Here is a 27,363-nt window from a genome sequence, read left to right on the forward strand (position 1 = left end):
ACACGCTTATGACAACTACACTGGACATCACTGCAGGGCCGTTGTGTGCTAGTCTTTCAAATTCAGCCTGGCCTTCCGCAAACATTGGACAACATAGCAAGTCTCTTGTAACTCACAGCTTGAGCTCCTTTTTACTGAGCTGCTCTGGGATGTTTTCTAAAAAATATAATAACCCTTAGAAACCACAACGCTGCAGTCCGAGGTGTCTTCAATCTGAAGAATGTGTTCAGTGGGACTTTGATACACTTTTCCAAACTTACGAACTTGTATCTCCAGCTGTATCGGGACTACAACTCCCATCATCCCTAGCTATCAAGACCAGTGTATACATACAGCATGCATTTAAAGTACACCCCCCCCCCGCGCGCGCGCCCTAAAGAATCATGAGAACCGTAGTTTGTTTGCCCCTCGCAGAGTTATAACTCCAGTACCCTCTCCGAAGGAGGAGGAGAATGATTTCTCCACTGCGAACCCGAAAACGCCCTATGCAGACATGGTGTTGTGTCTCTCTACATGTTCTCATCTATCTCTGAAATGCAATGCACTGGAGATGATAGAGTCAGCCACGTCACTCTCGCGCGTGCGCTCCTGAGCGCGGCGAGGGGCCTCTTTGCGCATGCGCTTCGATGAGCGCTTTACCCGACGGTACTGAGAGTAGGGCGTCGGCGACTGGCGGAACCTGCTTCAGGGCGCAGGCGTAGTCCTTTCTCAGCCACGCCTGCGCAGTTGGGCCGGGAGGCCGGAGAACAAGGGAAGGGGGCCCCTTCCGCGCATGCGCACCCGGGGGAGGCGGACTCGCTGACTCCTGCGCTGCTGGGGGGCGACGGAGGGCTGGTGAGTGGGGGGAGGGCGAGGGGGCAGGGTGGGGGTCCCGGGGAAGGGCCCCCCTTTGTTCCGAGGGGGGAGGGGCTGCCCCGAGGCTTTCGGGGGGGTTGGTGGCCAGGGTGCTGTACCGGTTGGGTTTCTGTCACTCTCTCGGTCTCCCTCGAAGCAAGTGGGGAGCTGCCCCTCCTTCTCCTCCCTGGAGGCAGCCGGGTCCTTGAGAGGGGAAGACGGGGGTCTCTCTCTGTGTGTGTGTCCGGGGCTGTACCTGTTGAGTTCCTCCCTCTTCCCCGGAGAAAGAGTTGGGGCGCGGAGGAGGCACCCTTTTCCCCGAAACATAATGGAGGGGGGGCAGAACAGGCAGAAGTTCAGCAGGTACAGCCCTTTTCCATGCCTGCATCTCCACGTGGTACATGGGGGGGGGGGAGAAGGACGTGCCTGTTGGATGCCTGCCTGTCCAGCCAAAAACCCCTGGGAGAAACCATGAGGTCCCAGTTTTCACTGTTTCACTTTATGCTATGTTCCCTCCTTCAACAAAAGCCCCCCCCCCAAATCCCATGAGATTGGGTGCCCATCTGAGAAGGTCGAGGTGTTGGGGGTCCCTTGTGAGGAGGGTCTCTGGCTTTTGGGGAGTCGCGGGGGGGACCATCTTGGCTGGTTTTATTGATTCAGCACCATCCATGGGCTGGAGGGGGTTTGGGGTGGGGGAGGCGCTCCAGGCAAGACCCTCTCCCTAGACTGGAGTGGGGAGCAGAAGGATAGATGATATGGCCTCAGCAATTCTGCGAAACAAACAAACAAAAATCAGGGCAGTTTTTAAATCGGTGGTCAAATCAGTGCACTTTGGAATCGGTTTGTGGTGGTTTTGGAGTCAGTGGTTAAAATCAGTAGGCTTTAAAATCAGTGCAGTTTTGGAATCAGTGGCGGGGTGGTGAATGCTTCTCTCTGTGAGGGAGCCTTCCCAGACCCATTGAAAGAGGCGGTTATTAAACCACTTCTTAATAAACCATCTTTAGATGCGGCCAGTATGACCAACTATCGCCCAGTCTCAAATCTTCCATTCTTGGGCAAGGTGATTGAGCAAGTGGTTGCTGAACAACTCCAGGCATGCCTGGGAAAAGCAGATCGTTTGGATCCCTTCCAGTCGGGATTCAGGCCTCATCCTACGGGACCGCCTCTCCCGGTATGACCCACAGAGGACATTAAGGTCCACAAATAATAACATATTGGAGATCCCGAGTCACAGGGCCAGGGCCTTCTCAGTACTGGCCCCGACCTGGTGGAACGCTCTGTCCCAGGAGACTAGGGCCCTGCGGGATTTGTCATCTTTTCATGGGGCCTGCAAGACAGAGCTGTTCCGTTTGGCCTTTGGACTGACGCAGTCTGACCTCACGGTTACCCTCCCCTAAGGTTTTATTTCATAATGGTTTTATCTTATTCGTAGATTTTTAATTTTAAAATTGGATTTTAACATTGTATTAATCTGCGTTTTAACTGAATTGTTTCTTTTATACTTGTGTTGATATTATTTGTTGTTAGCCGCCCTGAGCCCGGTCTTGACTGGGAAGGGCGGGGTATAAATAAAAATTATTATTATTATTACTATTATCATGGGACTTAAAGTGCCTTGGTCGTACTGGTCGATGATCTCTGGCGGGCTAGGGACAAAGGTGAGAGCTGTTTCCTAGTCCTGCTGGATCTCTCAGCGGCTTTTCGCACCATTGACCATAACATCCTTCTGGACCATCTAGAGGGGTTGGGAGCTGGGGGCACTGTCATACAGTGGTTCCGCTCCTTCCTCCTGGGCTGGTGTTCAGAAAGCGGTGGTGAGGGATGAGTGTTCAGACCCCTGGGCTCTCACTTGTGGGGTGCCTCAGGGTTCTGTCCTCCCCCCCCCCCATGCTTTTTAACATCTATATGCAGCCACTTGGAGAGATCATCGGGGGTTGGGGGTTGGGCTGGGTGTTCATCAGTATGTGGATGATACCCAGCTCTACCTCTTTTTTAAATCAGAACCAGTGAAGGTCCTGGGTGAGTGTCTGGAGACTGTTGGAGGATGGATGGCGGCTAACAGATTGAGGTTGAATCCTGACAAGACGGAAGTACTGTTTGTGGGGGACAGGAGGCGGGCAGGTGTGGAGGACTCCCTGGTCCTGAATGGGGTAACTGTGCCCCTAAAGGACCAGGTGCGTAGCCTGGGAGTCTTTTTGGACTCACAGCTGTCCTTGGAGGTGCAGATCAATTCTGTGCCCAGGGCAGCTGTTTATCAGCTCCATCTGGTACGCAGGCTGAGACCCTACCTGCCCGCGGACTGTCTTGCCAGAGTGGCGCATGCTCTAGTTATCTCTCGCTTGGACTACTGCTCTATGTGGGGCTACCTTTGAAGGTGACCCGGAAACTACAACTAATCCAGAATGCGGCAGCTAGACTGGTGACTTGGAGTGGCCGCCGGTCTTGAAAGACCTACATTGGCTCCCAGTACGTTTCTGAGCACAATTCAAAGTGTTGGTGCTGACCTTTAAAGTCCTAAGTGGCCTGGGTCCAGTATACCTGAAGGAGTGTCTCCAACCCCATCATTCTGCCCGGACACTGAGGTCCAGCGCCAAGGGCCTTCTGCCGGCTCCCTCGTTGCGAGAAGCCAAGTTACAGGGAACCAGGCAGAGGGCCTTCCCGGTAGTGGCACCTCCCTCCCACCAGATGTCAAAGAGAAAAACAACTACCAGACTTTTAGAAGACATCTGAAGGCAGCCCTGTTCAGGGAGGCTTTTAATGTTGAATAGATTACTGTGTTTTATTTTTCTGTTGGAAGCCGCCCAGAGTGGCTGGGGAAACCCAGCCAGATGGGCGGTGTATAAATAATAAATTAATATTATATCATTATTTAAAATCAGCTCAGTCTTTGCACCAGCGGTTAAAAATCAGCACTGTTTTGAAATCAGGGGTTGAAATCAGTGTGATTTGGAATGGTGTAGTCCCGGGTCTTGATCCAAAAATGTCACCTGACGGGATCCAAGCCCAGAGGTACAACTTGCTCCTTGATTTGGGGAGCTGCCCTGCAGAATCTGGAGATGATTTTCAAAGAGGCATCCCAATGCAAACAGACAAACCTTCCGTCAGCTCTGTAGCGTGACCATATCTGCGAGAATGGAAGGCATAGAAGGAAATCCAATCATGTGCTCTTTTATGTCAGCTTCAAGGAGAATATTTCAGGTTACAAATGCTTTGAGTTACAAACTCCGCTAACCCGGAAGTAGTGCCTCGGGTTGAGAACTTTGCCCCAGGATGAGAACGGAAATCGGGCGGGGGCGGCAGAATCCCAATAGCGAAAGCGCGCCTCGGGTTAGGAATGGTTTCGGATTAAGAACGGACCCCTGGAACAAATTACATTCGTAACCCGAGGTACCACTGTATTTATTTACTTGCATTAGTGCTCTGGGAAGCCAGTGGGGGTGTAATGGTGAGAATGTTGGACGGGGACCTGGAAGATCAGAGTTCGAATCCCCACTCCGTCATGAAGCTCACTGGGTGACCTTGGAGTCAGTCACAACCTCTTTGCCTCCTTCGCAGGGTCGTTGTAGGGATTAATGGAGGAGGGGTGAACCATGGACTCCTTGGGATAGAATTAAGCTCTTCCGCTGAACTGCTTGAGAAAGCCGGAGGGACCAGCCACACGGAGATCCCCATCGCCAACCTGGTGCCCAGAGATCTCCCTGTGGCCCCAGGTGGACCTGTGCCGGTCGCAAAACGCACCTGGCAGATTCTGAACGCCGACTGTTAACCCTTTGTGTGCTGTTGTTCTTTCCAGCCGCCGAGAGGAGTTCCCTGGAGCCCCAGCATGGCCGAGAAGAGGCGCCTTGCTTTCTCCATCATCCAATTCCTCCAGGACCAGCTGCAACATGGCGGACTCTCATCCGACGCCCAGGAGAGCCTGGAAGGTGGGGCATAGGACGGGCAGGTGGGAGGTGGGAAAAGCTCAGTTTGATTCTATTTTTTTTCTGTTTAGGGCCCGGGGGCCCCTTTGGCCCAACCTTCTCACCCAATATTTGACTCTTAAAAATAAATCAATCATACTGTATTAATAACAATTTATATCCTGCCTCTTGCCACGGCAGGACAGAAGGCAGCTTGCAAATAAAACAGAAACCACTAAATACAAAGGAAAACAACAACAACAACAAGTTTATTATTTATATGCCACCCATCTGACTCACCTACCCCAGCCCCCCTGGGCAGCTTCCCACAAATTAACAAATTAAAAAGTGATCAAACATCATTGGAATTGAAGCTACATCTATGTAGCTATCAATCTAATCCATTAAAACACACAACACGGCACCACTGCTTCCTTAGTAGAGGTCTGTTTTGCAGGGCGAGATGCAAATAGTGACCATAAATTTATTATTTATACCCCGCCCATCTGGCTTGGTTGCCCCACCCATGCTTGTCTTCTTCTGAGTAGTCGCAGGCATTCGAGATTGGAAGCTGAGTGTCACTGCCACCCTGGGCCCCTCTGCATGCCAGCAACGTGCCGACACCCCCCCACCCCACGCCTCCCCGTGGAGCCGTAAATGAGGGGAGCAGGGTTAATGGGGCCCTTTGTCTCTCCTGCAGTCGCCATCCAGTGCCTCGAGACAGCCTTTGGTGTCTCCACGGACGACCGCAACCTTGCCTTGTCCCAGACCCTGCCGGAGATTTTCGAAGCTGCTGCAGCAAAAGTAGGTGCTTGTGGGAGCAAGAGGAGGGGAGAACAGGGCGTCTTTGCAGGCGGTGTTACTGGCAGAGTGGGGGGGGGGCAGACGGGATGGGGGGGAGCAGGTGGTCTGTGGTGGCAGCATGGCTGGGTCGGTCTGGATGACCTCTGGGGAACCCTCCTGGGGATCCTGCCTGCCCCAAGAAGGGTCCTTTGGGCAGGCACCTCCTGAGCTCTGACTTTCTCTCTTTCTGCCCTGGGGCACCTCAGGAGCCGCAGCCAAGCCCACCCCCCTCAGAGCCAGTCACCCCCTCAGAAGAAGAGGCCGCAGAGGCAGAAAGGCTGAAGGCCGAAGGTGAGACCCTCCCTCCGTACACTCCATGCCAGCTCTAGCCGGGCTGCTGCACAGCGAGGGGGCCAGGCGCGTCTCCGTGGGGAGAGAGCCCCTCAGCTGAGGGCCTGCCAGAGATCATCGCCATCCTCCTCAGTGCTTTTTTTCCAGGGGTTCTCAGTACCAGCACCTCTTTCTTTTGGTTAAAAAGTGTGGCACTTACGGAAACAACTTCATCGTGAGCTCCAGCACCTCTTGGCACTTACGGAAACAACTTCATCGTGAGCTCCAGCACCTCTTTTTCTAGGGGGGGGGGAGCATGGATAGTGGTGCTTTGGATGCTTGAGCTGAGATTCCTGCCTTGCAAGGGGGTTGGGCTGGATGACCCCCAGGGTCCCTTCCAACTCTAGGATTTCCTTGTTTCCTTCTCAATAGGAAATGAGCAGATGAAGGCGGAAAACTTTGAAAGTGCCGTCTCCTTCTATGGGAAAGCCATTGAGCTGAATCCGTCCAATGCAGTTTACTATTGCAATCGGTGAGCTGGCGGGAGATGGGTAGATCTTTCTCTCTCTCTCTCCACGTGTGTGTGTGTTCTCTGTATGTTCTCTGTGTGTTCTCCCTGTTTAGGGAGGCTTTTAATGTTTAATCCATTATTGTATTTTATTTTTCTGTTGGAAGCCGCCCAGAGTGGCTGGGGAAACCCAGCCAGATGGGCGGGGTATAAATAATAAATTATTATTATTATTATTATTATTATTTTATTTTGTTTCTATATTCCCCTTTCCTGTCAGCCTGGAGGGCTCCTTTGCTTAGAGTGTGGTGCTGAGAACGCCAAGGTTGCGGGTTCGATTTCCGCACGGGACAGCAGGGAGTTGGGCTAGATGGCCCTCCGGGTCCCCTCCAACTCCACGATTCTAGGATCTCATTTGCGTGAGTGCTGAGCATCTTTCCTTCTCTCCTCCGCAGGGCTGCTGCTTACAGCAAGCTGGGGAACTACACCGGGGCCGTCCGGGACTGCGAGCGAGCCATCCACATCGACCCCAAATACAGCAAGGCCTATGGCAGGATGGGGTGAGCATCTTGGGGGGGGGGGCGGAAGGCGGGGCGGGAGAGGTAATTCCCCCTCCCCACTGGCCCCTCCAGCCTAAGTGGGGGACCCAGGGTGTAAGGGAGAAGCCGGGGAATGGCTTTTGGACCTCCGGGTGCTCCTTCTCGGTCAGGCAACCTGCTGCAGATCCCTGCCTTCTCTCTCTGCCTCCTGCTTCCAGCTTAGCCCTGTCGAGCCTGAACAAACTCTCGGACGCCGTTGTCTACTACAGAAAAGCCCTGGAGCTCGACCCGGATAACGAGACGTACAAGTCCAACCTCAAAGTCACGGAGCAGAAAATGAAGGAGGCACCAAGCCCGGTGAGGAGGAGAGGCAGCAGTGGTGCAGTGGTTAGAGCACCTGGGCCAGGACCTACGAGGAACTGGTGTTCACATCCCCCACCCTCTTCCATGGAGCCTCCCGGGTGACCTAGGCGGCCAGCCGCTGCCTCTCTTGGTCTGGCCTCCCTTGCAGGGTGGCTGTAGGGGTTAAACGGGGTTCAAATCTCCACCTCTTAGCCTCGGCTGCCTTGCAGGGTCATTGTGAGGATGTCAATGGAGGGGGAGAACTGTGGAACTGTGGACACCACCTTCAGCTCCTAGGAGGAAATGGTGGTGTGTAAATCCTCCTTTTGGTCTTACATTGAGTGAAAGGTTCCTGCTTTGCGGAGGACTGGACTAGATGATCCTTAGGAGTCCCTTCCGACTCTATGGTTCTGTTTGCCTTTCAGACAGGGGGTGCTGGAGGCTTCGACTTAGCCGGCTTGCTCAACAACCCCGGGTTCATGAGCATGGTGAGTCTAGTCCTGCCTCCTGAGCTGCTGTTTTGATTTATTGGAGGGACAAGGATCTTGTTGTTGTTGTTGTTGTTGTTCAAATTTGTATGCTGCCCTCTAACCACAGATCTCAGGGCACTTTGAAACATAAAACAGCAATAGAAAGAAGACAGAATTCGTAATAAAAATGTAATAGTAAAAAGAAGACTCCCCAACCATTCTCTCTCTTTCTCTCCCCTCCACTTTTCACCTTTAAAAAAAAATTAAAACAGGCATCGAACCTGATGAACAATCCGCAGGTACAGCAATTGTAAGTATGGGAAACCCCTGATTTTTAGGGGTGGGGGTCTTTCTTTAAAGCTTCTTCTGACACCCCCGGATGGCAGGGTCCCTGCAGATTTCAGAATTGATGGAAGGAGAGCCAACTTGCCATTCAGAAGAGGGATTGCCTTGCCGGGGATTGGGTTGGATGACCTTTGGGGGGTCCCTTCCGACTCTCACAACCTTTGACAACGACCCCTTTTCTTTTCTCCTGCCCTCTTTGCTGTAAGGATGTCTGGGATGATCTCGGGGGGCACCAACCCCATGGCAGCGCCAGGAGCAAACGCGTCCCCCAATGACCTCGCCAGCCTTATCCAAGCGTGAGTAGAAAGGCCTGGGAGGGGTCTCTTTCTCTCCCCCCCCCCCGCCCAAGCTCTGAGCAACAGCACCTGGCCAGCAGCCTTGCATCTGCCTCCCCGCTTTTCCCCTCAAGGATCTCCAGCCGGTTCTCTCTCCCTCCCTCATTTAACCCCCTTCACAACAACCCTGCGAGGTTGGTTAGGCTGGGAGGTAGTGGCTGGCCCCCCGAGTCCAAGTGGGTGGGATTTGAACCCTGGTCTCTCCCAGGTCCCAGTGCCATGCCCAAACTTTTTTCTCCGGGCCGCATTTGCAGAACAAAAACTTGTTTGCACCAAACCAATCTTTTTTATTGGTAAGATATGCATTGGAAAACACAGTGAAGATAGTCTGAATTTTGAAAAGATATCCATCCGTATTCTGCAAATGAAAACATGATTTTGGTAGACTGAAATGCTTGAATGGGAAATGCCTTGAGATCTTATGATGAAGGGTGGTATATAAATCAATTAAATAAAATTAAAAATGTTTCTTGGGTTGCCCCTGAACCTTCTTTGGAGAACTACTGCTCCTTTCTCCCCTTTTATTTTTAAATCCTACAGTATTTTTATCAGATGAACCTGCAATAATTTGACCACAAACACATGCTTCCCGTTCAAATATTTTGGCAGGTGGTGTCTCCGAATTCAAGTCACAATATTGCAGTCTCTGCCCGCATTTGCGTACGAACTCTTTACCCTTCAGTAGAGAATTCAAGTTGCGCAGAGTGCCCTTTCCTCTCTCCGTTCTGTCGCAGCCAGCTATGGATTTATTAAGGTTATTAAATCTTTTGAAGACCCCGGGGCAGTTGGCTGGCTGTGGATTTATCAAATTGATCAGATTGCCTGGAGATTTCCAGTGCATTTCACAGCGGGAACAATGCCCGGCATCCTGACCAGGGGGCCCTCCGTGACGCGCCTTCCTCCCTCTGCAGGGGCCAGCAGTTTGCGCAGCAGATGCAGCAGCAGAACCCGGAGCTCATAGAGCAGTTGCGCAGCCAGATCCGCAGCCGGACGCCCAGCGCCAGCAACGAGGAGCAGCAGGAATGAGGCGGGTCGGAAGGTGTGTGGTGGGGACCTTGTGCAGGGCTCCCTGGGGAGGAGAGGGGGCTGACGTGCTGGCTTTCGCAGGGTGCGACGGTCTCTGGCGTTCCAGAAAATGATCAGATGCAGGAGCGGATAGACTGATGCAGCAGCAGCAGCAGCCGGTCTTCTTGTGGAGTCTCCAGCTCCGGAGGCAGTCTACCTGGGCTCCTAGGTCCTATGGAGCGTTTGGCCAGTGTGGGGACAGGAAGCTGGGCTGGATGTGTGCCCTCTTGTGCCCGATGCGGCACCCAGGTTCTTACTGTGGAGCCTCCAGGTGCAGGGGGAGTCTATCCGGACTCCTGCAAGGACAGGAAGCCTGGCCAGATGAGCCCCTTTTGGCCTGATCCAAAGGATGGGAAGCCTGGCCAGTCCAAGGACAGGTAGCTGGGCTGGATGGATCCCCTTTGGACCCGAACCAACAGCCCAGGCCCCGTTCATGTACAGTGGTGCCTCGACTTACAAAGGCGGTCCGTTCCGCGGCGCTCTTCGTAAGTCAAAATCTTCGGTTGTTGACGCGTCCATTTTGCGTATGCGCAGAGCGAAAAATCTTCCAGGCTTGCCGACTTTGTAAGTCGAGGTACCACTGTACATGTGGAGCCTCCAGCTCCAGAGGCAGTCTATAGGGATTCTTCGGTTCTATGGGGCATGTCCCTTTTTAATGAACAAAACCACCCGCTTTCCTTCCAGGGCTGCCCTTTGTCAGAAGATGACCTCCTTCCTCTGCTGGACAGGAAAGAAGATTTGAAACTGGAAAAGCCATGTTTGTGATGCTGTTTCTCCCACTCATGGAGTGCAGGGGGGCGGGGAGCAGGATGGGGGAAATTGCGGGGGTTGGGTGGGGGACCCCCAAACCTGCATGTTAGAGAGGCAGCCCCTCCCATCTCCAATAGTCTCCCCTTCCTCCTCCTCCTGCTCCTCCTCTTCTTTCCTCCTGCCCCCCTTGAGACCCCTGGGAAGATCCACGACGGGCATGACAGTTTTTAAATCCCACTTTCTCCCCGGGCAAATGCTATGTTTCCAGGGAAGAAGCCTCACTCCAGAACCACGGCCTTCTCTGGTGACGGGAAGGGGGGGCACCAAACCTTCTCTTTTTCTTCATTTTTACAAAAAAAACACCCCAAAATGATTTCTATGGCCACCTCCCTGGGTTCTTGTCTTTGTTTCTTTCTCCCTTTGCCAAGCTCTTCTCTGGCGCCTTTGTCTGGGATCTCTAGCACAGGGCAAAAACCACGGGGGGGGGGGGAGAGATTTTTGCATGGGATCATGTGTGTTTTGCAGGGTGGGTGGGGGGCCACGACTTTGGGAAATTGCAGCGAAGGTGAAAAATAGGATATTCTTTGCTTCCTCTCTTTCTTAAAAGATCATGGCGATCTGCATAGATCTCTTTGCGGAGGGAGCGCAGGTTAGCAACGCCTCCCCCCCCCTTTTGGCTTCCAGAAGGTTTTTAATTCAAATACTGGGGGAGGGGATTTAGGGGGGATTCTTGCATGTTTGTGAGCTGTTAGCAAAAGGAAATTTATTTTTTGGGGGGGCTGAGTTGGCTTTAGTGTAGAAAGGGTATGTGAATGCCCCCAGGGCATCGCCCTTGAGCACCCCCACCCACCCCACGGAGGGTCGTCATGAATCCGGTGCCAAGAAAGTTGCTTTGCAAGGAGGGGGGGGGTCAGCCTCGATATTTTACTAGGTCTCTGGGATAGATGGACAGACGAGCTTCCTGCCCCCACCCCCAATTCGAATACATGCGCACCCCCAAGCTGGATATCTAGAAACAGGGTTTGATTTCTAAAGATGAGTGGCTTAGCGGAAAGGAGGACCCTCTCCTCCTCTTCCCCCCCCTGCAAGGCCAGGTCAGGGCTTCCTCTTTCAGTTGGGGGTCTCCAGCGACACCCCCCAACCCCACTTTTCTGCTCCTGGTTTGCCCAGCCTGCAACCCGCCTTCCACAGACCCTCTTCAGGATTAGGGGTGGGGGCAAGTGGGCACCCAGAAAACTGCCCTTCTATCCTACCTCCTTGGTACACCACATCTGGAGAAGGGGGGTGCTCAAAAGGGGGGGGAATGCCTTGTTGGGAATAAATCATCCCTGGGGGGCTAAAAGGGGGGAAGGGGTTCGGAGACCTCCCCCTCACTCTGCCACCCCCTAAGAGCATTTCTTTGGATTCCTTCAAAAATGTTTTTTTTAATTACTATTATTATTATTAAAGAAATTGGCACTGTTTCAGTTTTCCTTTTTTTAACGTAGAAAATAAAATCCTTTGGACACTGTTGGTTCCTGCTGTCCCCCTCTCGATTGGCCCCTGTCTAACCTAAAACGATGTAGTAGTAGTAGTAGTAGTAGTAGTAGTAGTAGTAATAATATTCATATGCTGCCTGTTTGAATGGGTTGCCCCGGCTGCACTGGGCGGCTCCCGATGAAATATTAAAAGCACAACCTGAAAAAACCAAGATCATGGCCACTGGTCCCATCACCTCCTGGCAAATAGAAGGGGAAGAAATGGAGGCAGTGATAGATTTTACTTTCTTGGGCTCCTTGATCACTGCAGATGGTGACAGCAGTCACGAAATTAAAAGACGCCTGCTTCTTGGGAGAAAAGCAATGACAAACCTAGACAGCATCTTAAAAAGCAGAGACATCACCTTGCCGACAAAGGTCCGTATAGTTAAAGCTATGGTTTTCCCAGTAGTGATGTATGGAATGAGAGCTGGACCATAAAGAAGGCTGATCGCCGAAGAATTGATGCTTTTGAATTATGGTGCTGGAGGAGACTCTTGAGAGTCCCACGGACTGCAAGAAGATCAAACCTATCCATTCTGAAGGAAATCAGCCCTGAGTGCTCACTGGAAGGACAGATCGTGAAGCTGAGGCTCCAATACTTTGGCCACCTCATGAGAAGAGAAGAATCCTTGGAAAAGACCCTGATGTTGGGAAAGATTGAGGGCACTAGGAGAAGGGGACGACAGAGGACGAGATGGTTGGACAGTGTTCTCGAAGCTACGAACATGAGTTTGACCAAACTGCGGGAGGCAGTGAAAGACAGGAGTGCCTGGCGTGCTATGGTCCATGGGGTCACGAAGAGTCGGACACGACTAAACGACTAAACAACAACAACAACCTGAGGTTGCAGAGAAAAGTCACAAGGAAAAGAATGAGCAGCAACTGACAGCTGCAGAGTTGGGAGGGAACCCCAAAGGTATTCCAGCCCAACCCTCTGCAAGCTGCAGGGCGCGAGTTAGCATACAGGAAAAGGAGCAAGCCACGTTTCCCTCTGGGAGGAAGGCACATCCTTTTCTTAGCCACAGAAAAGTTGGACTAGATGGTTCTTGGAATCCCTTCTGACACGGCCCTTTTTAAAAATCCAACAAAGATCTCGCTCAGAGCCAGAGGCTGGTCCACCTCTCTCAGCATCCTGGTTTCAACTGGGAACAGCCCAGTTTGGAGAGAGGGCAGGAAGGAGCTGCTTCTTCCCAGGAACCGGTGCTTCAAGATAGAATGGCCCTGAACTGAGAGCGCTCATAAACTGACCATTCTGTAGAGCTGGAAGGGACCCCCAGGGTCATCTAGTCCAAACCCATGCCACCTCCTGATCAATGCTTCTTTCTCCCCAGCTTGCCTGATGCTGCCTGCTCTGACTGGTAGTGGCTCCCTGGGCATTCTCTTCCCTTGCCCTTCCTTCCTGGGGAGGCTGCAGACGGGCCCTGGGCTCTACTCCTTGTTAAAATGAAAAGAAAGGTGCCAGTCCTCATGGGGGTTTTGTTTGGCCGTGATATCTTGGGGTGGAGATTAAGCAGGGATAGGAGGAGAATCCTGCCCCTTCCCAGCCCCATTTGGGGAAGCTGCCAGGACACAACCCTTTTTGCAAGCAGGGTATGTGGATTAGGGTTACAACATTTTTTTACTCCTGTAAAAAACAAAACAAAAAACCCTGTATTGAACTTTTCTCTGAAAGGGGACCCCAAAAGGAACAGTTGGAATTGCTGTACTATGTAACGTTACTACTCCATGAAAATGACTTCAAGAACTTGTCAGAAATGTTGAAACCTTGCAAAAAAGCATTGCGGGTTGGGGAGAATCCCTGGAAGCAGAAGCCATCCGTTCTCCAGATCCCAAGAAGGGATCGGTGCGCAGAAGGCGTAAGCAAAGCGGTGCAGGAATGTTTTGCTTCCTGCAGCAGAAACAAAGACCAACTGCAACCTCGGTTGATTGTAAGCAGTAAAGTGGGTTCTGCAACGTACAAAATGTTGTACTAGTATTAGAAAATCTGTAATCTCTGTTTTTCCCCTGTATTATAATGCATGCTGTGCACATGACATAATACATTATGCAGTTCCATAGGCAAAAATCGCTTTACAGTACTGTATTGCTTTTGGGGTGACCTTTTTTCAAAATATTTGGAAATGACCGTTCATTCCTTTGCTTTAGGCAAACTCTTATCTAACCTGGCTCCAGGAATAGGAGGTTGTAAAAAAAAGCTATACAGGGACCCAAGTGGCGCTGTGGATTAAACCACAGAGTCTAGAGCTTGCTGATCGGAAGGTCAGCGGTTTGAATCCCTGCGACGGGGTGAGCTCCTGTTGCTCGGTCCCAGCTCCTGCTCACCTAGCAGTTCGAAAGCACATCAAAGTGCAAGTAGATAAATAGGGACCGCTCCGGCGGGAAGGTAAACGGCATTTACGTGTGCTGCTCTGGTTCGCCAGAAGCGGCTTTGTCATGCTGGCCCCATGACCCGGAAGCTGTCTGCGGACAAACGCTGGCTCCCTTGGCCTATAGAGCGAGATGAGCGCCGCAACCCCAGAGTCGGAAACGACTGGACCTGATGGTCAGGGGCCCCTTTAAAAAAAGCTATAACCTTCGTGCGGATCCTGCTGAGGACAGGGTGAGCCATCCAGCTCAGTGTTGTCAGTACTGGCTGGCAGCAGCGGCAGCTCTGCAGGGCATCAGGCAAAGGGGATTTGCAGCCCTGGCAGGAGATGTTGGCTGGGATTGAACCTGGGACCGTCTGAATGCCAAGCAGGTGCACTTCCATGGACCGCCAACCTGTCCACTGTGTGTGTGTGTGTATGTGTGTGTGTAAATGCATTTTACACATTATACATCCGTCAACGTTTATCTTACACTCTTTGGCTTCCACACACATCCCTCCGGGGGGGGGGGGGTGTTCCTAACTTAGTCCTTGTTTATCTGCATCTCCTTAATTACCACCCCTCTTATTTTTAACTACTGTTGCTCCTATATCTGACCCCACTTGGAAGCTTATCTGGTTGTTATATTTCTTTAAATATTTGCCAGATATTCCCACTCTTTTTTATATATCTGACTCATCTTGATTTCTTATCTGTTCAAATTATTCCGAGGTAGACTGCCTGTTGCCCTGGAGGTTTTATATAATTCATGGCTCCTGGTCGGGATAGACTATAATTAATATAAAACATATATATATATATATATATATATATATATATATATATATATATATATATATATATATATATATATATTCAAACAAACAAATATCTATTCCTAGGAATCTTAGCGAATTCACAGAATGGTCGAGTTGGAAGGGACCACGTGGGTCATCTAGTCCAGCCCCCACAATGCAGGAATCTTACCCAATGTGGGGCTCGAACCCATGACCCTGAGATTAAAAGTCTCATAGTGTACTGACTCAGCTATCCCAGCTAGACTAGCTTGCCTGTAGCACTGAGGAAAGTTTCACTTAGCTCCCGTGGGGCTGGGGACATCGGATCAGGGCACCTGCACCTCAGCATAACATTGTCATACTATGGCTGGAGGAGGTTCAAGTCTTCCCGCTAATTAATGGAAGGCGAGCCTACCTTTCAGGGTTGTTGTGAGGATAGAAAGGGGGAGGGGCTAGAGGTCTCATGGAAGGAGGACCATGTCGTTTCTCCCATAACATTTGAAGAAAGGCGTGTGGGGGGGGTGTCCTGAAATATAATTAATATGATATAATTAATATAAAATCGCATTATTGGTAAAGGTGGGTTCCTCCCAGCACACGCAAAAGTCGCCGGAAACAGGCATGTCGCGGCTGCTGTTCCGCGCCGGCCGCCGTTCCGCACGCACAGCCACTCCCCTGAAGGTTGGAGGACACCCTTACTTGCTGCACAGCGGAAAGCTTACTGTAGGAGGGCGGGGCGAGAGGGAGGAAAAGGCCCGCTTAAGGGGCGGGCTCCGCGGCGGACGGGCGGGTTGCTCAGCCAACGGGCGCCGCTATGACGCCAGTGGCAGCCAATAGGCGCCGGTTCGCCGCGGTTACCAAGGCAGGCGGGCGAGGTGGGAAAGGGGCGGAAGGAGGAAGGACGGGAAGCGGCCGCGCAGGTGAGGAGGGGGCGAGGGGGAAATAGGAAATAGGAGAGGGGGCTCCTGGGCCCAGCGCCCAGGACCCCTGGAGGGGGCGGGGCTCCTCCCCCTCGCCTCCTCCGTGAGGACTAGCCGCTTGGGTCTGCAAATGGCTTTGCCAAACTGCAGCCAGAGATGCGCCGTCGGGTTGTGGGGCATGAGAGAAGGAAGAAGACGAAGAACAGCAGTGATAATCGTCATAATAGCAGGCTCATAGGGTTGTGCAATCGAAGGTAACCCCAGAGGCCATCTAGTCCAGCCCCCACTTTGGCACAAAGCAGTCGCAGGGCTCCAGGATTGCCAGCAGACGGACCTCTGCTGAACAGCCTCCAGCAAAGGAGAGAGAGAGAGCTCGCCCACCAGCTTGTGTGGTTTGGAGGGGTCAGAACTTCATCATCATAATCATCATCTTTGAACTGTCTTCAAGGGCAGCCCTATGAAGAGCAGGTTGTGGTACTCTATCTGGGGCGTAACTCAACAATAATAATAATAATAACGGCACCCATTCTGACCCCCTGCAACACAGGAATCCACAACAGGTGTCCATCCCAACCCTGCTTAAAAACCGCCAGTGAATTATAGGAGCCTAGATTTGAAGGTTGGGATCCCCCAAGGGTCATCCTGTCCAACCTCCTCTGCAATGCAGGAATCAGATGGCTAAAGTATTCCCAACAGAAGGCCATCCAAATTCTGTTGAAAAACCTCCAATGAATCATAGAATTGTAGGGGTGGGAGGGTCAGCCAAAGGGCATCCAAGTCCAGCTGCCTGCAACGCAGGGATCACAGATCAAGGATCCCCGGCAGGCGGCTGCCCAAACTGTTAAAAGACCTCCAAGGAAGGAGAAGCCCAGGAAAAACAATGAAATGCATTTGTGAGCATAGATCCACTCCATGCCTTCAAAGCATGAAATCCCCCTTGCCAAATTCTTGGGAACTGTAGTTTCTCCTCGCTGAGCTGCATTTCCCAGCCCCCAACAAACTACAATTCCCAAGATACTTTTGCAAAGGGAAGCCATGTGCTCTGAATGCCATTGAATGTGTTTAAATGTATGTGACTGCTCTTAAGTCTTCTTAGAGTGCTGAGTGATTCTCTGCTTTCCCAAATATTAGTATTATTGGTGCTCTCTTGAATTACACCCTGGATAAAGTATCACAATCTATTCTTTGTGGGTACAGGTAGGTAGCCATGTTGGTCTGAGTCGAAGCAAAATAAAAAAAATCCTTCAGTAGCACCTTAAAGACCAACTAAGTTTTTATTTTAGTATGAGCTTTCGTGTGCATGCACACTTCTTCAGATACAGATGAAGAAGTGTGCATGCACACGAAAGCTCATACCAAAATAAAAACTTAGTTGGTCTTTAAGGTGCTACTGAAGGATTTTTTATTATTATTCTTTATGGGGTTGGCCTTGAAGATGGATTAATAATAATAATAATTTCAATTTATATACTGCCCTTTATCAGAAGATCCCAGGTGGTGTTCAATATTAAAAACACATTACAGAACATCAAGGATAAAAACATAATAAAAAGCATACTGACAGGAAGCCTATTAATGAAATAGTCATCGTAATAACTAGTTATTATTGATACATTAATTTTAAGAACCTGCTTCTTTATTTAGTAAAATTTATACACTGCTTGATAGTTAAAAACAAACAAACCTCAAAGCAGTTTACAAAATAATAATGTAAAATCAAGAAAAATACGCAACCCCGCTTTGAAAGAAACAAAAGTTTGTTTCAAGTACTATGTTGTTGTTTAGTCGTTTAGTCGTGTCCGACTCTTTGTGACCCCATGGACCAGAGCACGCCAGGCACTCCTGTCTTCCACTGCCTCCCGCAGTTTGGTCAAAGTCATGTTCGTAGCTTCGAGAACACTGTCCAACCATCTCGTCCTCCGTCGTCCCCTTCTCCTAGTGCCCTCAATCTTTCCCAACATCAGGGTCTTTTCCAAGGATTCTTCTCTTCTCATGAGGTGGCCAAAGTCTTGGAGCCTCAGCTTCAAGTACTAAAACAGATTCAAATTACCCCCACTTTCCAAGCATCTGAACAGGCTGGACAAAATGGGAAGATGCCTGCCTGATATCAAGAGGCAGGAAGTTCCAAAGTCTAGGCGCTGCCACACTAACTGATCGAGTTCTTACAAATGCATCTGGCGCACACAGGGAGCCAAGCCTGCACTGAGCTGAATTGAACCTGGACAGATATTTCACTGCTGCTGTGTTTTTCCTGTGTCTTGAGGGCGGCATGCCCCAAAAGTCTGCTTTAAAGTATTTAACAAAAACAAGACTTTAGTAGTAGTCTAAAGGGGTTTATTAGGTTGTTTTTCTTCTTATTTTTATTGTCTTTTGTGTTTCTTATACAGTACTGAAATTTGATGTTGTGAACTGCCCTGAGGTCTATGGGTCTAGAGAGGTGTAAAAATTTTAATAATAATAATAATAATAATAATTCAATGGTACCTCAGTTTTCAAACGTCTCCGTTGACGAACATTTCAGTTTTTGAATACCGTAAACCTGGAAGTAAAGGCTTTGGTTTTCAAACACCTCGGAAGTCGAACATGCCACGCGGCTTCCACTGATTACAGGTAGGTAGCCGTGTTGGTCTGGGTCGAAGTAAAATAAAAAAATTCCTTCAGTAGCACCTTAAAGACCAACTAAGTTTTTATTTTGGTATGAGCTTTCGTGTGCATGCACACGAAAGCTCATACCAAAATAAAAACTTAGTTGGTCTTTAAGGTGCTACTGAAGGAATTTTTTTATTTGGCTTCCACTGAGTGCAAGATCCTGAGGCCTAGCTGTTGGCCATTGAGTTTTCAGTTTTTGAACATTTCAGAACTCAAACGGTCTTCAGAAACTGAGGTACCACTGTAATAGTCATGAGTAGTCATTTGTCTCTTTATAGAAAGAATCTGTTTTGTCGTTGCAGGAAAACTTGCATCCTGGTTCCCAGAAAAAGGAGTTTCTCAGAGCTGCTAACAAGGTATAAATCACAGCGAAAATTAAACCCCAGAATTATCCCTCTCCAAAAAGGGGACACAAGCAGGATTCGAACACAAGAGCATCCCTCCCCTCCTGCAGTTTCCAGCAACTCTGATTCAGAAGCATTGCTGCCTCTGACTATGGAGGCAGGTCATAAACATCCTGGCTAGGGTGCAGTCGCCTAGGACACCTAACACACCTCATTAAAACCTTCAATGGGGTCAGGCAAGGGTGCCTTTTAGCCCCTCTACTATTCAATTTTTGTTTAAATAACTTAGTATCCGCACTCAGTGATTTAGAATTCCACCCTCCGAAGCTTGCAAATCGGCATATTTTGGTTCTGTTATATGCTGATGACACGATAATCCTATCTCGAACCCCTGTTGGACTCAAAAGAGCATTAAGAAAGCTCACAGCATATTGTGAAATTGAATGTCTCAAAATTAATTATCAAAAAACTAAGATACTCGCTTTCGGGGGGGGGGGGGAACCAGAGCTTAGAAGCTGGGAACTCCAAGGCCATAAATTTCAACAAGTCACAAATTTTAAGTACCTAGGAATGGTGGTACAGGCTTCAGGAACCAACAAACTTCACATAAACTCCATCGGGAGCTCTGTGGGAAAACCCGCAAACTCTATTCTTAAATTCTTCAGAGCCCAAGGGGGCTTCTTCGTCCCCGTGGCCCTAAGATTATACAAAGCCAAAACATTGGCACAGCCTCTATGGATCCTTTCTGGGCCCGCCTTCCTCTGCTTCCTCCCCCCTTCAGAGAGTTCAATCCAAACTTCTTAGAGCTCTCCTACAAGTCCCCAGGTGCATTTCAAATGCATGGGTCAGACTAGAAACGGGGATGATGAGAGTGGAGGCTTACCGTGAGGGGAAAAAGTATTTGATCCCCTGCTAAGTTTACCGTACCCGTTTGCCCTCTGACGAAGAAATGACCAGTCCATAATTTTAATGGTAGGTTTATTGTAGCTGTGAGAGACAGAATAACAACAGGAAACCCCCCAGAAACCCAGAATACAAAAGTCAGAGATTGATGTGCATTATAATGAGTGAAAAAAGTATTTGATCCCTTTGCAAAGGATGACTTAGTACTTGGTGGCAAAACCCTTGTTGGCAATTACAGAGGTCAGACGTTTCTTGTAGGTGGCCACCAAGTTTGCACACATCTCAGGAGGTATTTTGTCCCACTCCTCTTTGCAGATCCTCTCCAAGTCAGTAAAATTTCGAGGCTGATGTGTAGCTACTGGAACCTTCAGCTCCTTCCACAGATTTTTGATGGGATTAAGGTCTGGAGACTGGCTAGGCCACTCCAGGACCTTAATGTGCTTCTTCTTGAGCTACTTCTTTGTTGCCTTGGCCATGTGTTTTGGGTCATTGTCATGCTGGAATACCCATCCTCAACCCATTTTCAATGCCCTGGCTGTGAGGGAAGGAGGTGCTCCCCCAAGATTTGACGATACATGGTCCTGTCCATCGTCCCTTCGATGCGGTGAAGGTGTCCTGTCCCCTTAGCAGAAAAACACCCCCAAAGCATAATATGTTTGACGGTGGAAATGGTGTTCTTGGGGTCGTAGGCAGCATTCCTCCTTCTCCAAACACGGCGAGTTGAGTTGATGCCAAAGAGCTCGATTTTGGTCTCATCTGACCACAACACTTTCACCCAGTTCTCCTCTGGGTCATTCAGATGTGCATTGGCAAACTGCAGACGGGCCTGTACATGTGCTGTCTTGAGCAAGGGGACCTTGCGGGCTCTGCAAGATCTCAGTCCTTCACGGGGTAGTGTGTTACCAACTGTTTTCATGGTGACTATGGTCCCAGCTGCCCTGAGATCATTGACAAGTCCGTCCCCCCCATGTAGTTCTGGGCTGCTTCATCACTGTTCTCATGATCATTGCAACTCCACGAGATGAGATCTTGCATGGAGCCCCAGACCGAGGGAGGTTGACAGTTAATTTGTGTTTCTTCCATTTGCGAATTACTGCACCAACTGTTGTCACCTTCTCACCAAGCTGCTTGGCAATAGTCTTGTAGCCCAGTCCAGCCTTGTGCAGGTCTACAGTCTTGTCCCTGACATCCTTGGACAGCTCATTGGTCTTGGTCATGGTGGCTACTTTGGAATCTGCTGGATTGATTGCTTCTGTCGACAGGTGTCTTTTTGTACAGGTACTGTTACGAGCTGGGATTACAGGTAAGACCTCTCCCTTACAGCAGGTGCCTCTAATCTCAGCTCGTTACGTACAGTGAAGATACTGTACCAGGTAGCCTGACATCTGGCTGGTTGGTAGGGGATCAAATACTTTTTTCACTCATTATAATGCACATCAATCTCTGACTTTTTGTCTTCTGGGTTTCTAGGGGGTTTCCCTGTTGTTATTCTGTCTCTCACAGCTACAATAAACCTACCATTAAAATTATGGACTGGTCATTTCTTCGTCAGAGGGCAAACGGGCAAATTTAGCAGGGGATCAAATACTTGCCCCCCCCCCACTGTTTATCTGCCTAACATCAGTCTACAAATGGCTGTCATCTAATCTGCTCCCCCGAGGAATAGCCCCACTGATCCTCTGCGACCAGTTCCAGTCAGGCTGTCCTGAACACCCTTCAGAAACTGGGTTTTGCCCTTCAAGCCCTTCTAAGTCTGGGGTTGGGCCAAGCAGAAGTTACGGTTAGGCAAAGAATCATAGACACCGAGAGACAACAGGATTGCTCAAGGTGCCCCGACTATAAAACTGGAGAAATCAAGAGTTATATAGCCGCACCGGCAGCATATCTCTTCTTTCTAGTATCCAAAAATGCAAGAAGGGCTTTTACTCTCGCCAGGAGCTCGCCGGTCCTGGAAGGATCCTTTAAAAAAGTCCCATATGCTCAGAGAATTTGCGCCTGTTCATTGGGGTAGATACCGGTAGGAAGCCCAGAGCACTTATTTTTTAGATGTCCCTTTTATGAAGAGGCACGTAGCGAGACCATTGATCCCATTGATCCCTAAATGGCCTCTGTCCAGTATACCTGAAGGAGCGTCTCCACCCCCATCGTTCTGCCTGGACACTGAGGTCCAGCGCCGAGGGCCTTCTGGCGGTTCCCTCATTGTGAGAAGCCAAGTTGCAGGGAACCAGGCAGAGGGCCTTCTCGGTAGTGGTGCCCATCCTGTGGAATGCCCTCCCATCAGATGTCAAAGAGAAAAACAGCGACCAGATTTTTAGAAGACATCTGAAGGCAGCCCTGTTTAGGGAGGCTTTTAATGTTTAATAGATTATTTTATTTCATTTTTCTGTTGGAAGCCGCCCAGAGTGGCTGGGGAGACCCAGCCAGATGGGTGGGGTATAAATAATAAATTATTATTATTATTACTGCTGGTGAGGCTCGCTGACATCCCAGAAATGCAAAATTTCGATCTTCTCCTAGACGACCATCCCCCGATCCAAACTAGTTCGTCAAGAAAATCCCCAAACTTGGTCCCTCGGGTGATTCTGGGTCATGTCTCAAAGTTTTTAGTGTCGATACGCTTATCGCATTTATAAATTTTAAATTTACTGTTGTTCAATGTTTTAAATGTTTGTGTTCCTTTTGGGATTGTACCCCCAAGTGTGTTTTATATGCTGGTCTCCGCCCTCCCAGCAGATGTCAAGGCAATAAGCAACTATTTTACTTTTAAAAGACAACTGAAGGCGGCCCTGTTTAGGGAAGTTTTTAATGTTTGATGCTGTATTGTTTTTAATATTCGGTTGGAAGCCGCCCAGAGTAGGGGCGGGGTATAAATAATAAATTATTATTATAATAATATTATTATTATCTATCCTGGCTAGGAGCCCTCTCCCCCTCCGTTTTATATTATTATTATTATTATTATTATTATTATTATTATTATTATTATTTTATGCCACCCATCTGACTGTGTTGCTCCAGCCACAGAATAGTAAAATGTGAAACCCTCCAGCATTAACAAAGGAATGTGTCCCATCTTCTTTTTAAGCCATCCAGGATGGTGGCCTTCCTCCTGTGGCAGTGAGTTCCACAGTCTCACTGCCAGGAGGTTTCAATCCCATCTGTTTTTCTCTCCTCCCCCCTTGCAGAGCTCCATGGGTTTGACGGCCGCCCCCTACTCCTGCCACCCGGAGCCCCTGGCACCCTCCTAACAGATGCCCCCGGGCGCCACGCCACCATGAAACTCCTGGTGGTCAAGGTGCTGTGCCTGGTGGGCGTCTTTGTGCTGATGCTGGGGGGGTCCCTGCTGCCTGTCCACTTCATTGCCACCGACAGTGAGAAGGCAGACCGCTCCCAGCGCATCATCTCCCTCTGCAACTCCTTCGGAGGCGGCGTCTTCCTGGGCACCAGCTTCAACGCCCTGCTTCCGGCTGTGCGAGAGAAGGTGGGGCACAAATCGGGGGGGGGCATGCCATGTGGAGAGGACCTCGAGGGCTCCCGGGGCCTGAGATTTCCCCATCCCGGATGGAATGGCCGTGGAATGGAGCCTCCCTATTCAGAGGCACTCTACCTTTGAATAAATAACTTTATTCAATCTGGGCTTCCCTCCCTATCCGTTTGTGGAGGGCAGGATCAACACAGCCCAGCAGCCGCTGCTGCTGCGAACATGTGTGTGTGCGGGGGAGTACCGCCTCCCCTTCCATGCAGCCTTCTGGGGGGCCATGGAGTGGGCGGGGCAACAGACAGGGGTAGGGCTTACCCAATCTTCTTTTAAAGCCATCGCATTTGGTGGCCATTTATGCTGCTGCCGCCAAGGCAGCCCTGAGACCCTCTTCGCCTCTTCTGGCTGGGAAAGAAGGCGCTAGTCCCCGCTGAGGATGCCGAGGGATGATCCTGGGGGTTTGTTCCTATAACGGTTCCCACCTTGTTAGCGGGTCTGAGAAACTCCTCCTGGGAGACCAGGACGTGAGTTTCCCTGCAGAAAAAGGCAATGGAGCCTTTCAATACTGCTTGGCTGTGGTGGGCAAAGGAGAGGGAGGGGCTTTCTTTGCAGGCTCCCCAGGTGCTCGTGGGTGACGCCCAGGTCTCAGGGTGCCATTGCCCTGATCCAGCCAAGCTGATCTCCACTGAGCTGGGCAGGGGCGATATTTGGGGAGACAGCAGAGTCTGCAGACCATGAGACTCTTAATCTCAGGGTAGTGGGTTCGAGTCCCGTGTTGGGCAAAAGATCCTTGCCTTGCAGGGGATTGGACTGGATGACCCTCGGGTTTCCCTTCCAACTCTCCAGTTCTATGCTGCCTCCTCCTTGTGGCAGGGAGTTCTGCTGCTTCACTGCCTCTCCTCTCCCCTCCACAGCTGGAGGAGGTGCTCAAGATGGGCAACGTGGTGACCGACTACCCTCTGGCTGAGACCATCATGCTGCTGGGCTTCTTCATGACGGTCTTTGTGGAACAGCTGGTGCTGACAGTGCGCAAGGAGGAGCCGTCCTTCATTGACCTGAAGACCCTCAATGCTGGCTCGGATGCGGGCAGCGACTCCGAGTTCGAGAGCCCTTTCCTGGAGTCGGCATCCAATCGCCACCACTACCACCAGGGCAGCTCGACCAGCCACAGTTCCAGCCAGTGTGGCCTCAACGTCCACGAACTCTCGCGCTCGACTCCACTGCGCCTCTTTAGCCTGGTCTTTGCCCTCTCGGCCCACTCCATCTTCGAGGGGCTGGCGCTGGGCCTGCAGGAGGAAGGGCACAAGGTCATGAGCCTCTTCCTGGGCGTGGCCATCCACGAAACGCTGGTGGCTGTGGCGCTGGGCATCACCATGGCCAAGACGGGCCTCACCGTGCGCCAGGCGGCCAAGCTGGCGGGCCCCGTCAGCCTCATGATCCCGCTGGGCATCGTCATCGGGATGGGCATCGAGAGCCGCCGCAACACGGCCTCCAGCGTGGCCTCGGTGCTCCTGCAGGGCATTGCCAGCGGCACCTTCCTCTTCGTCACCTTCTTTGAGATCCTGGCCGAGGAGCTGGAGGAGAAGAACAACCGCCTCCTCAAGGTGCTCTTCCTCGTCCTGGGCTATGCCGTCATGGCCACCCTCGTCTTCTTCAAGTGGTGACGCCGTGGCCTCCAGGCAGGGAAGCTCTCCCCCACTGTTGCCCCCCTGAGTCACACGCACCAAGCCACGCCAAAGGCTTTGGGGGGCCCCACACAGATTCCACGGCGTGGCGTGGCACAGGCTCCGTGGCCTCAAGGCTGGATGGGGAAATGGGACGCTTCCCGCTGCCCCCTTAGACACACACACTCCGGACCATGCCAGAAGTGCCCTGCTCAGTTCCCCTCGCTCTCAAGGAGACCCGAGTTCCTGAGGCAGCTTGGCACTCATGCTTCTCTCCTCCCAAGATCCTGGGCAACCCCTCTCCTGCAAGGCATGAGCCAGTCAGGAGCAAGGTGGCAAGGGCCACAGAAGGTGGCAGAGCCTGATCAGTTCCCGTGTTTTATTCTGCCCTCCTGGCAAAGCTCTTGCAGCAGCCGGCTAATCTGTGGCGCCTCTTTCAGGGTCAAGGGCGCAGAAAGGGCGTCTTTTCCCCTCTGGCTCCCCCCCCCCCTTTTCCTGGAGGTGAGGATTGTGGCGGCAAGAGGGGAGACATAGCTGCACAGAGTTTCCCTCCAGGCCTGTGCAGTTTCCCCACAGATTTTGCTCTTGTGGACACAAAATCCCGCTGGGACGTTGCTTGGGTTTCTTAGAGGGCGCAGGGAGGAGATTCCCTTGTGGGCTTTTGCCAACGGTTGGCTGGTGGTCTGGCCCAGCCAAAGCTGCCAGGAAGCCAAAATTCGTGGTCACTCTCTCTGCAGAAGGTTCGCTTCCCCCTCTCTCCAAAAGGCTCATTTTTTCCTTCTCTTTGGCTGTGAGCAGATATTCCAGGGAGCCCAAATCCACAGTCTCTCTCTCTCTCTCTCTCTTTTTTTTTCTCTCTCTCTCTCCTTTCCCCTTTCCCCTTTCCCTTTTTCTTTGATGCCCACCTTCCCAAAGCTGACCCCCTCGTCCCCAAACCCACTTCGAGCCTCCTTCTGCTTTCTCCTTCTGGCTTCTTCTTCTCTCCCTCTTTGCACCTGAGTGTGCACCTGAGCCAGACACCAGACCACACCTGAGCCTCTTCTTCCTTCTTCCCAGTCGAGGGGACCTGCTGTTCCCTGGGTGCCATGCACTTTCCTAATCCCTCCAGCAGCCGGGCATTTGCAGCACAGACGGAAATCTCCTGGCCCCCCAATTCTCTGCCTCCTTGTGTTTCTAACGCTTTCCTTGAAGGGGAAGGGGTTGTGGAGCAGGGCTGTACCCCAAAAAGGTGGAAAGCCGCTCTGCTGGGACCCACCCTTGTGGGGTGCAAGGAGGAAAGTCGCCATTGCTGTTCCTTTAATTTTTTTGTTCATCTGGGGTCTGAAGCCACAGAGAGAGAGAGGAGGCCTCTCAGCTGCTGAGTCCAAAGGCTTGAATGGGCTAACTGTGACCCCTGGAGCACAAAAGAGGGGGTGCCATGCAGGCTCTTTCCTGTGCCACTTTCAGGGTGGAAGCACATGCAGGAGGCAAGGGGGGGAGGCTCAGTCCTGCCTCTGCTTTCCACCGCCAGCTCTGGCACCAGAGTTTTGGCTTTGATTCATGTGGGGGGAGAGACTCGAACACGAGGCTCAGGAGTGTCTGCCGGCATGTGCCAAGGCCTCACCCCTCTCCTCTACCCACCCTTTTTCTTCCAGTTTCTGCAGTGGGGAAGGGAGCTGCCCTCAGCTGCCAGCCCCCTTCCCTGCCGACCCAAAAGGATCCTTCAGAGCTGTCTTGTCAAAACAACATTGCGCTGGGGCTTTTTGCCACCTGGTGAAAGAGCCTGGTGTGACCCGGAAGCTTGCACTGTCCTTTGGCCCCACCAAATGAAAGAGCGGCCATTTCTCTGGCGGATCTCTCTCTTTTTCTTAGGGGTCAGCACAGCTCTGAGGGTCTGGGATTAGGGTTCCTTCGCCCCCCCCCCAAACCAAGTCTTCAGGTACCCTGCGTTCACTTAGCTTGGCTGTGCACTTTCTGCAAAGGATCTGCTGCCCAGGCGGGGGCATCTGGGGCGTTTGCAAGGCCCACTTTTTGCAGGGGATCAAAATCCCTCCCTGGCTCCCTGGCTTTCCTTGGGTGGGGGGAGAGAGGGAGCCTTGGACTCTTTGGGGCTTCACTGCTGGGAAAAGTTACCTGCTTGTGAGCAGAACACGTTGGCTCTGGTTTTCCATTTAAATCCACATCCTCCCCACCAGGACTTTTAATTTAGCGCAGGGGCAATTGTGCACACGTGATATTTTTGCATTCTGCTCTGGGGGCAGGGTTTTTATTTTATTTTAATAATTCAGTGTAATCTCCGCTGTGCTAAAAAAATGATAATAACAGTACCAGCCTTTTATTCAGCCGGTCTTTAAATAAAACACCTTTCAAATTTCGCCCCTTTTATCTGGGTCTGTTTATTTTGGGGGCGGGGCGGGGGGGGGGAAGCTGTACTCTGTTCCAGGCCAATTTTTTTGCAAGTATAAAACCCCCAGAACTGAAATTCCTCTGGAGAGGTTGGGTTCTTCTTTGCAGGGCGATTTCCTGCAAGATGTTGTTGGTGCAGGAATAAGTGTATCAGTGGT

General features: G+C 51.0%; 2 protein-coding genes across 3 annotated transcripts; both read left to right on the plus strand.

Moving 5' to 3' along the window:
• Positions 1 to 802: 802 nt before the first annotated feature.
• Positions 803 to 11,643, plus strand: SGTA (small glutamine rich tetratricopeptide repeat co-chaperone alpha). The gene is made up of 12 exons (XM_035120645.3): positions 803 to 834; positions 4,628 to 4,757; positions 5,434 to 5,537; positions 5,783 to 5,867; positions 6,279 to 6,378; positions 6,810 to 6,914; positions 7,112 to 7,250; positions 7,661 to 7,723; positions 7,978 to 8,015; positions 8,257 to 8,346; positions 9,297 to 9,424; positions 10,135 to 11,643. Exons 2-11 carry the CDS (start codon positions 4,658 to 4,660, stop codon positions 9,409 to 9,411), a joined length of 939 nt encoding a protein of 312 aa, XP_034976536.2. The 5' UTR covers positions 803 to 834; positions 4,628 to 4,657; the 3' UTR covers positions 9,412 to 9,424; positions 10,135 to 11,643.
• Positions 11,644 to 15,680: 4,037 nt separating this feature from the next.
• On the plus strand, positions 15,681 to 27,174 carry SLC39A3 (solute carrier family 39 member 3). Of its 2 annotated transcripts, none has more exons than XM_035120519.3 (4): positions 15,681 to 15,782; positions 18,734 to 18,787; positions 22,864 to 23,159; positions 24,071 to 27,174. In XM_035120519.3, the coding sequence occupies exons 3-4, from the start codon at positions 22,953 to 22,955 to the stop codon at positions 24,818 to 24,820; spliced, it is 957 nt and encodes a 318-aa protein (XP_034976410.1). In that variant the 5' UTR covers positions 15,681 to 15,782; positions 18,734 to 18,787; positions 22,864 to 22,952; the 3' UTR covers positions 24,821 to 27,174. The 2 variants fall into 2 exon arrangements, with proteins under 2 accessions (XP_034976410.1, XP_034976411.1); XM_035120520.3 differs by having other exon boundaries at positions 15,754 to 16,036.
• Positions 27,175 to 27,363: the final 189 nt, after the last annotated feature.

Source organism: Zootoca vivipara, chromosome 6 (genome assembly GCF_965207765.1).
Source record: "Zootoca vivipara chromosome 6, rZooViv2.hap1.1, whole genome shotgun sequence".
NCBI lineage: Eukaryota > Metazoa > Chordata > Lepidosauria > Squamata > Lacertidae > Zootoca > Zootoca vivipara.

What these genes read in the sequence shown, in the direction of transcription:
- SGTA (XM_035120645.3), top strand. Translation starts at nt 4,658, where the DNA reads ATGGCCGAGAAGAGGCGCCTTGCTTTCTCCATCATCCAATTCCTCCAG. An exon ending in CGCCCAGGAGAGCCTGGAAG is followed by an intron (nt 4,758 to 5,433) that starts GTGGGGCATAGG and finishes TCTCTCCTGCAG; the next exon opens with TCGCCATCCAGTGCCTCGAG. An exon ending in AAGGCCTATGGCAGGATGGG is followed by an intron (nt 6,915 to 7,111) that starts GTGAGCATCTTG and finishes TCCTGCTTCCAG; the next exon opens with CTTAGCCCTGTCGAGCCTGA.
- SLC39A3 (XM_035120519.3), top strand. Translation starts at nt 22,953, where the DNA reads ATGAAACTCCTGGTGGTCAAGGTGCTGTGCCTGGTGGGCGTCTTTGTG. An exon ending in TTCCGGCTGTGCGAGAGAAG is followed by an intron (nt 23,160 to 24,070) that starts GTGGGGCACAAA and finishes TCCCCTCCACAG; the next exon opens with CTGGAGGAGGTGCTCAAGAT.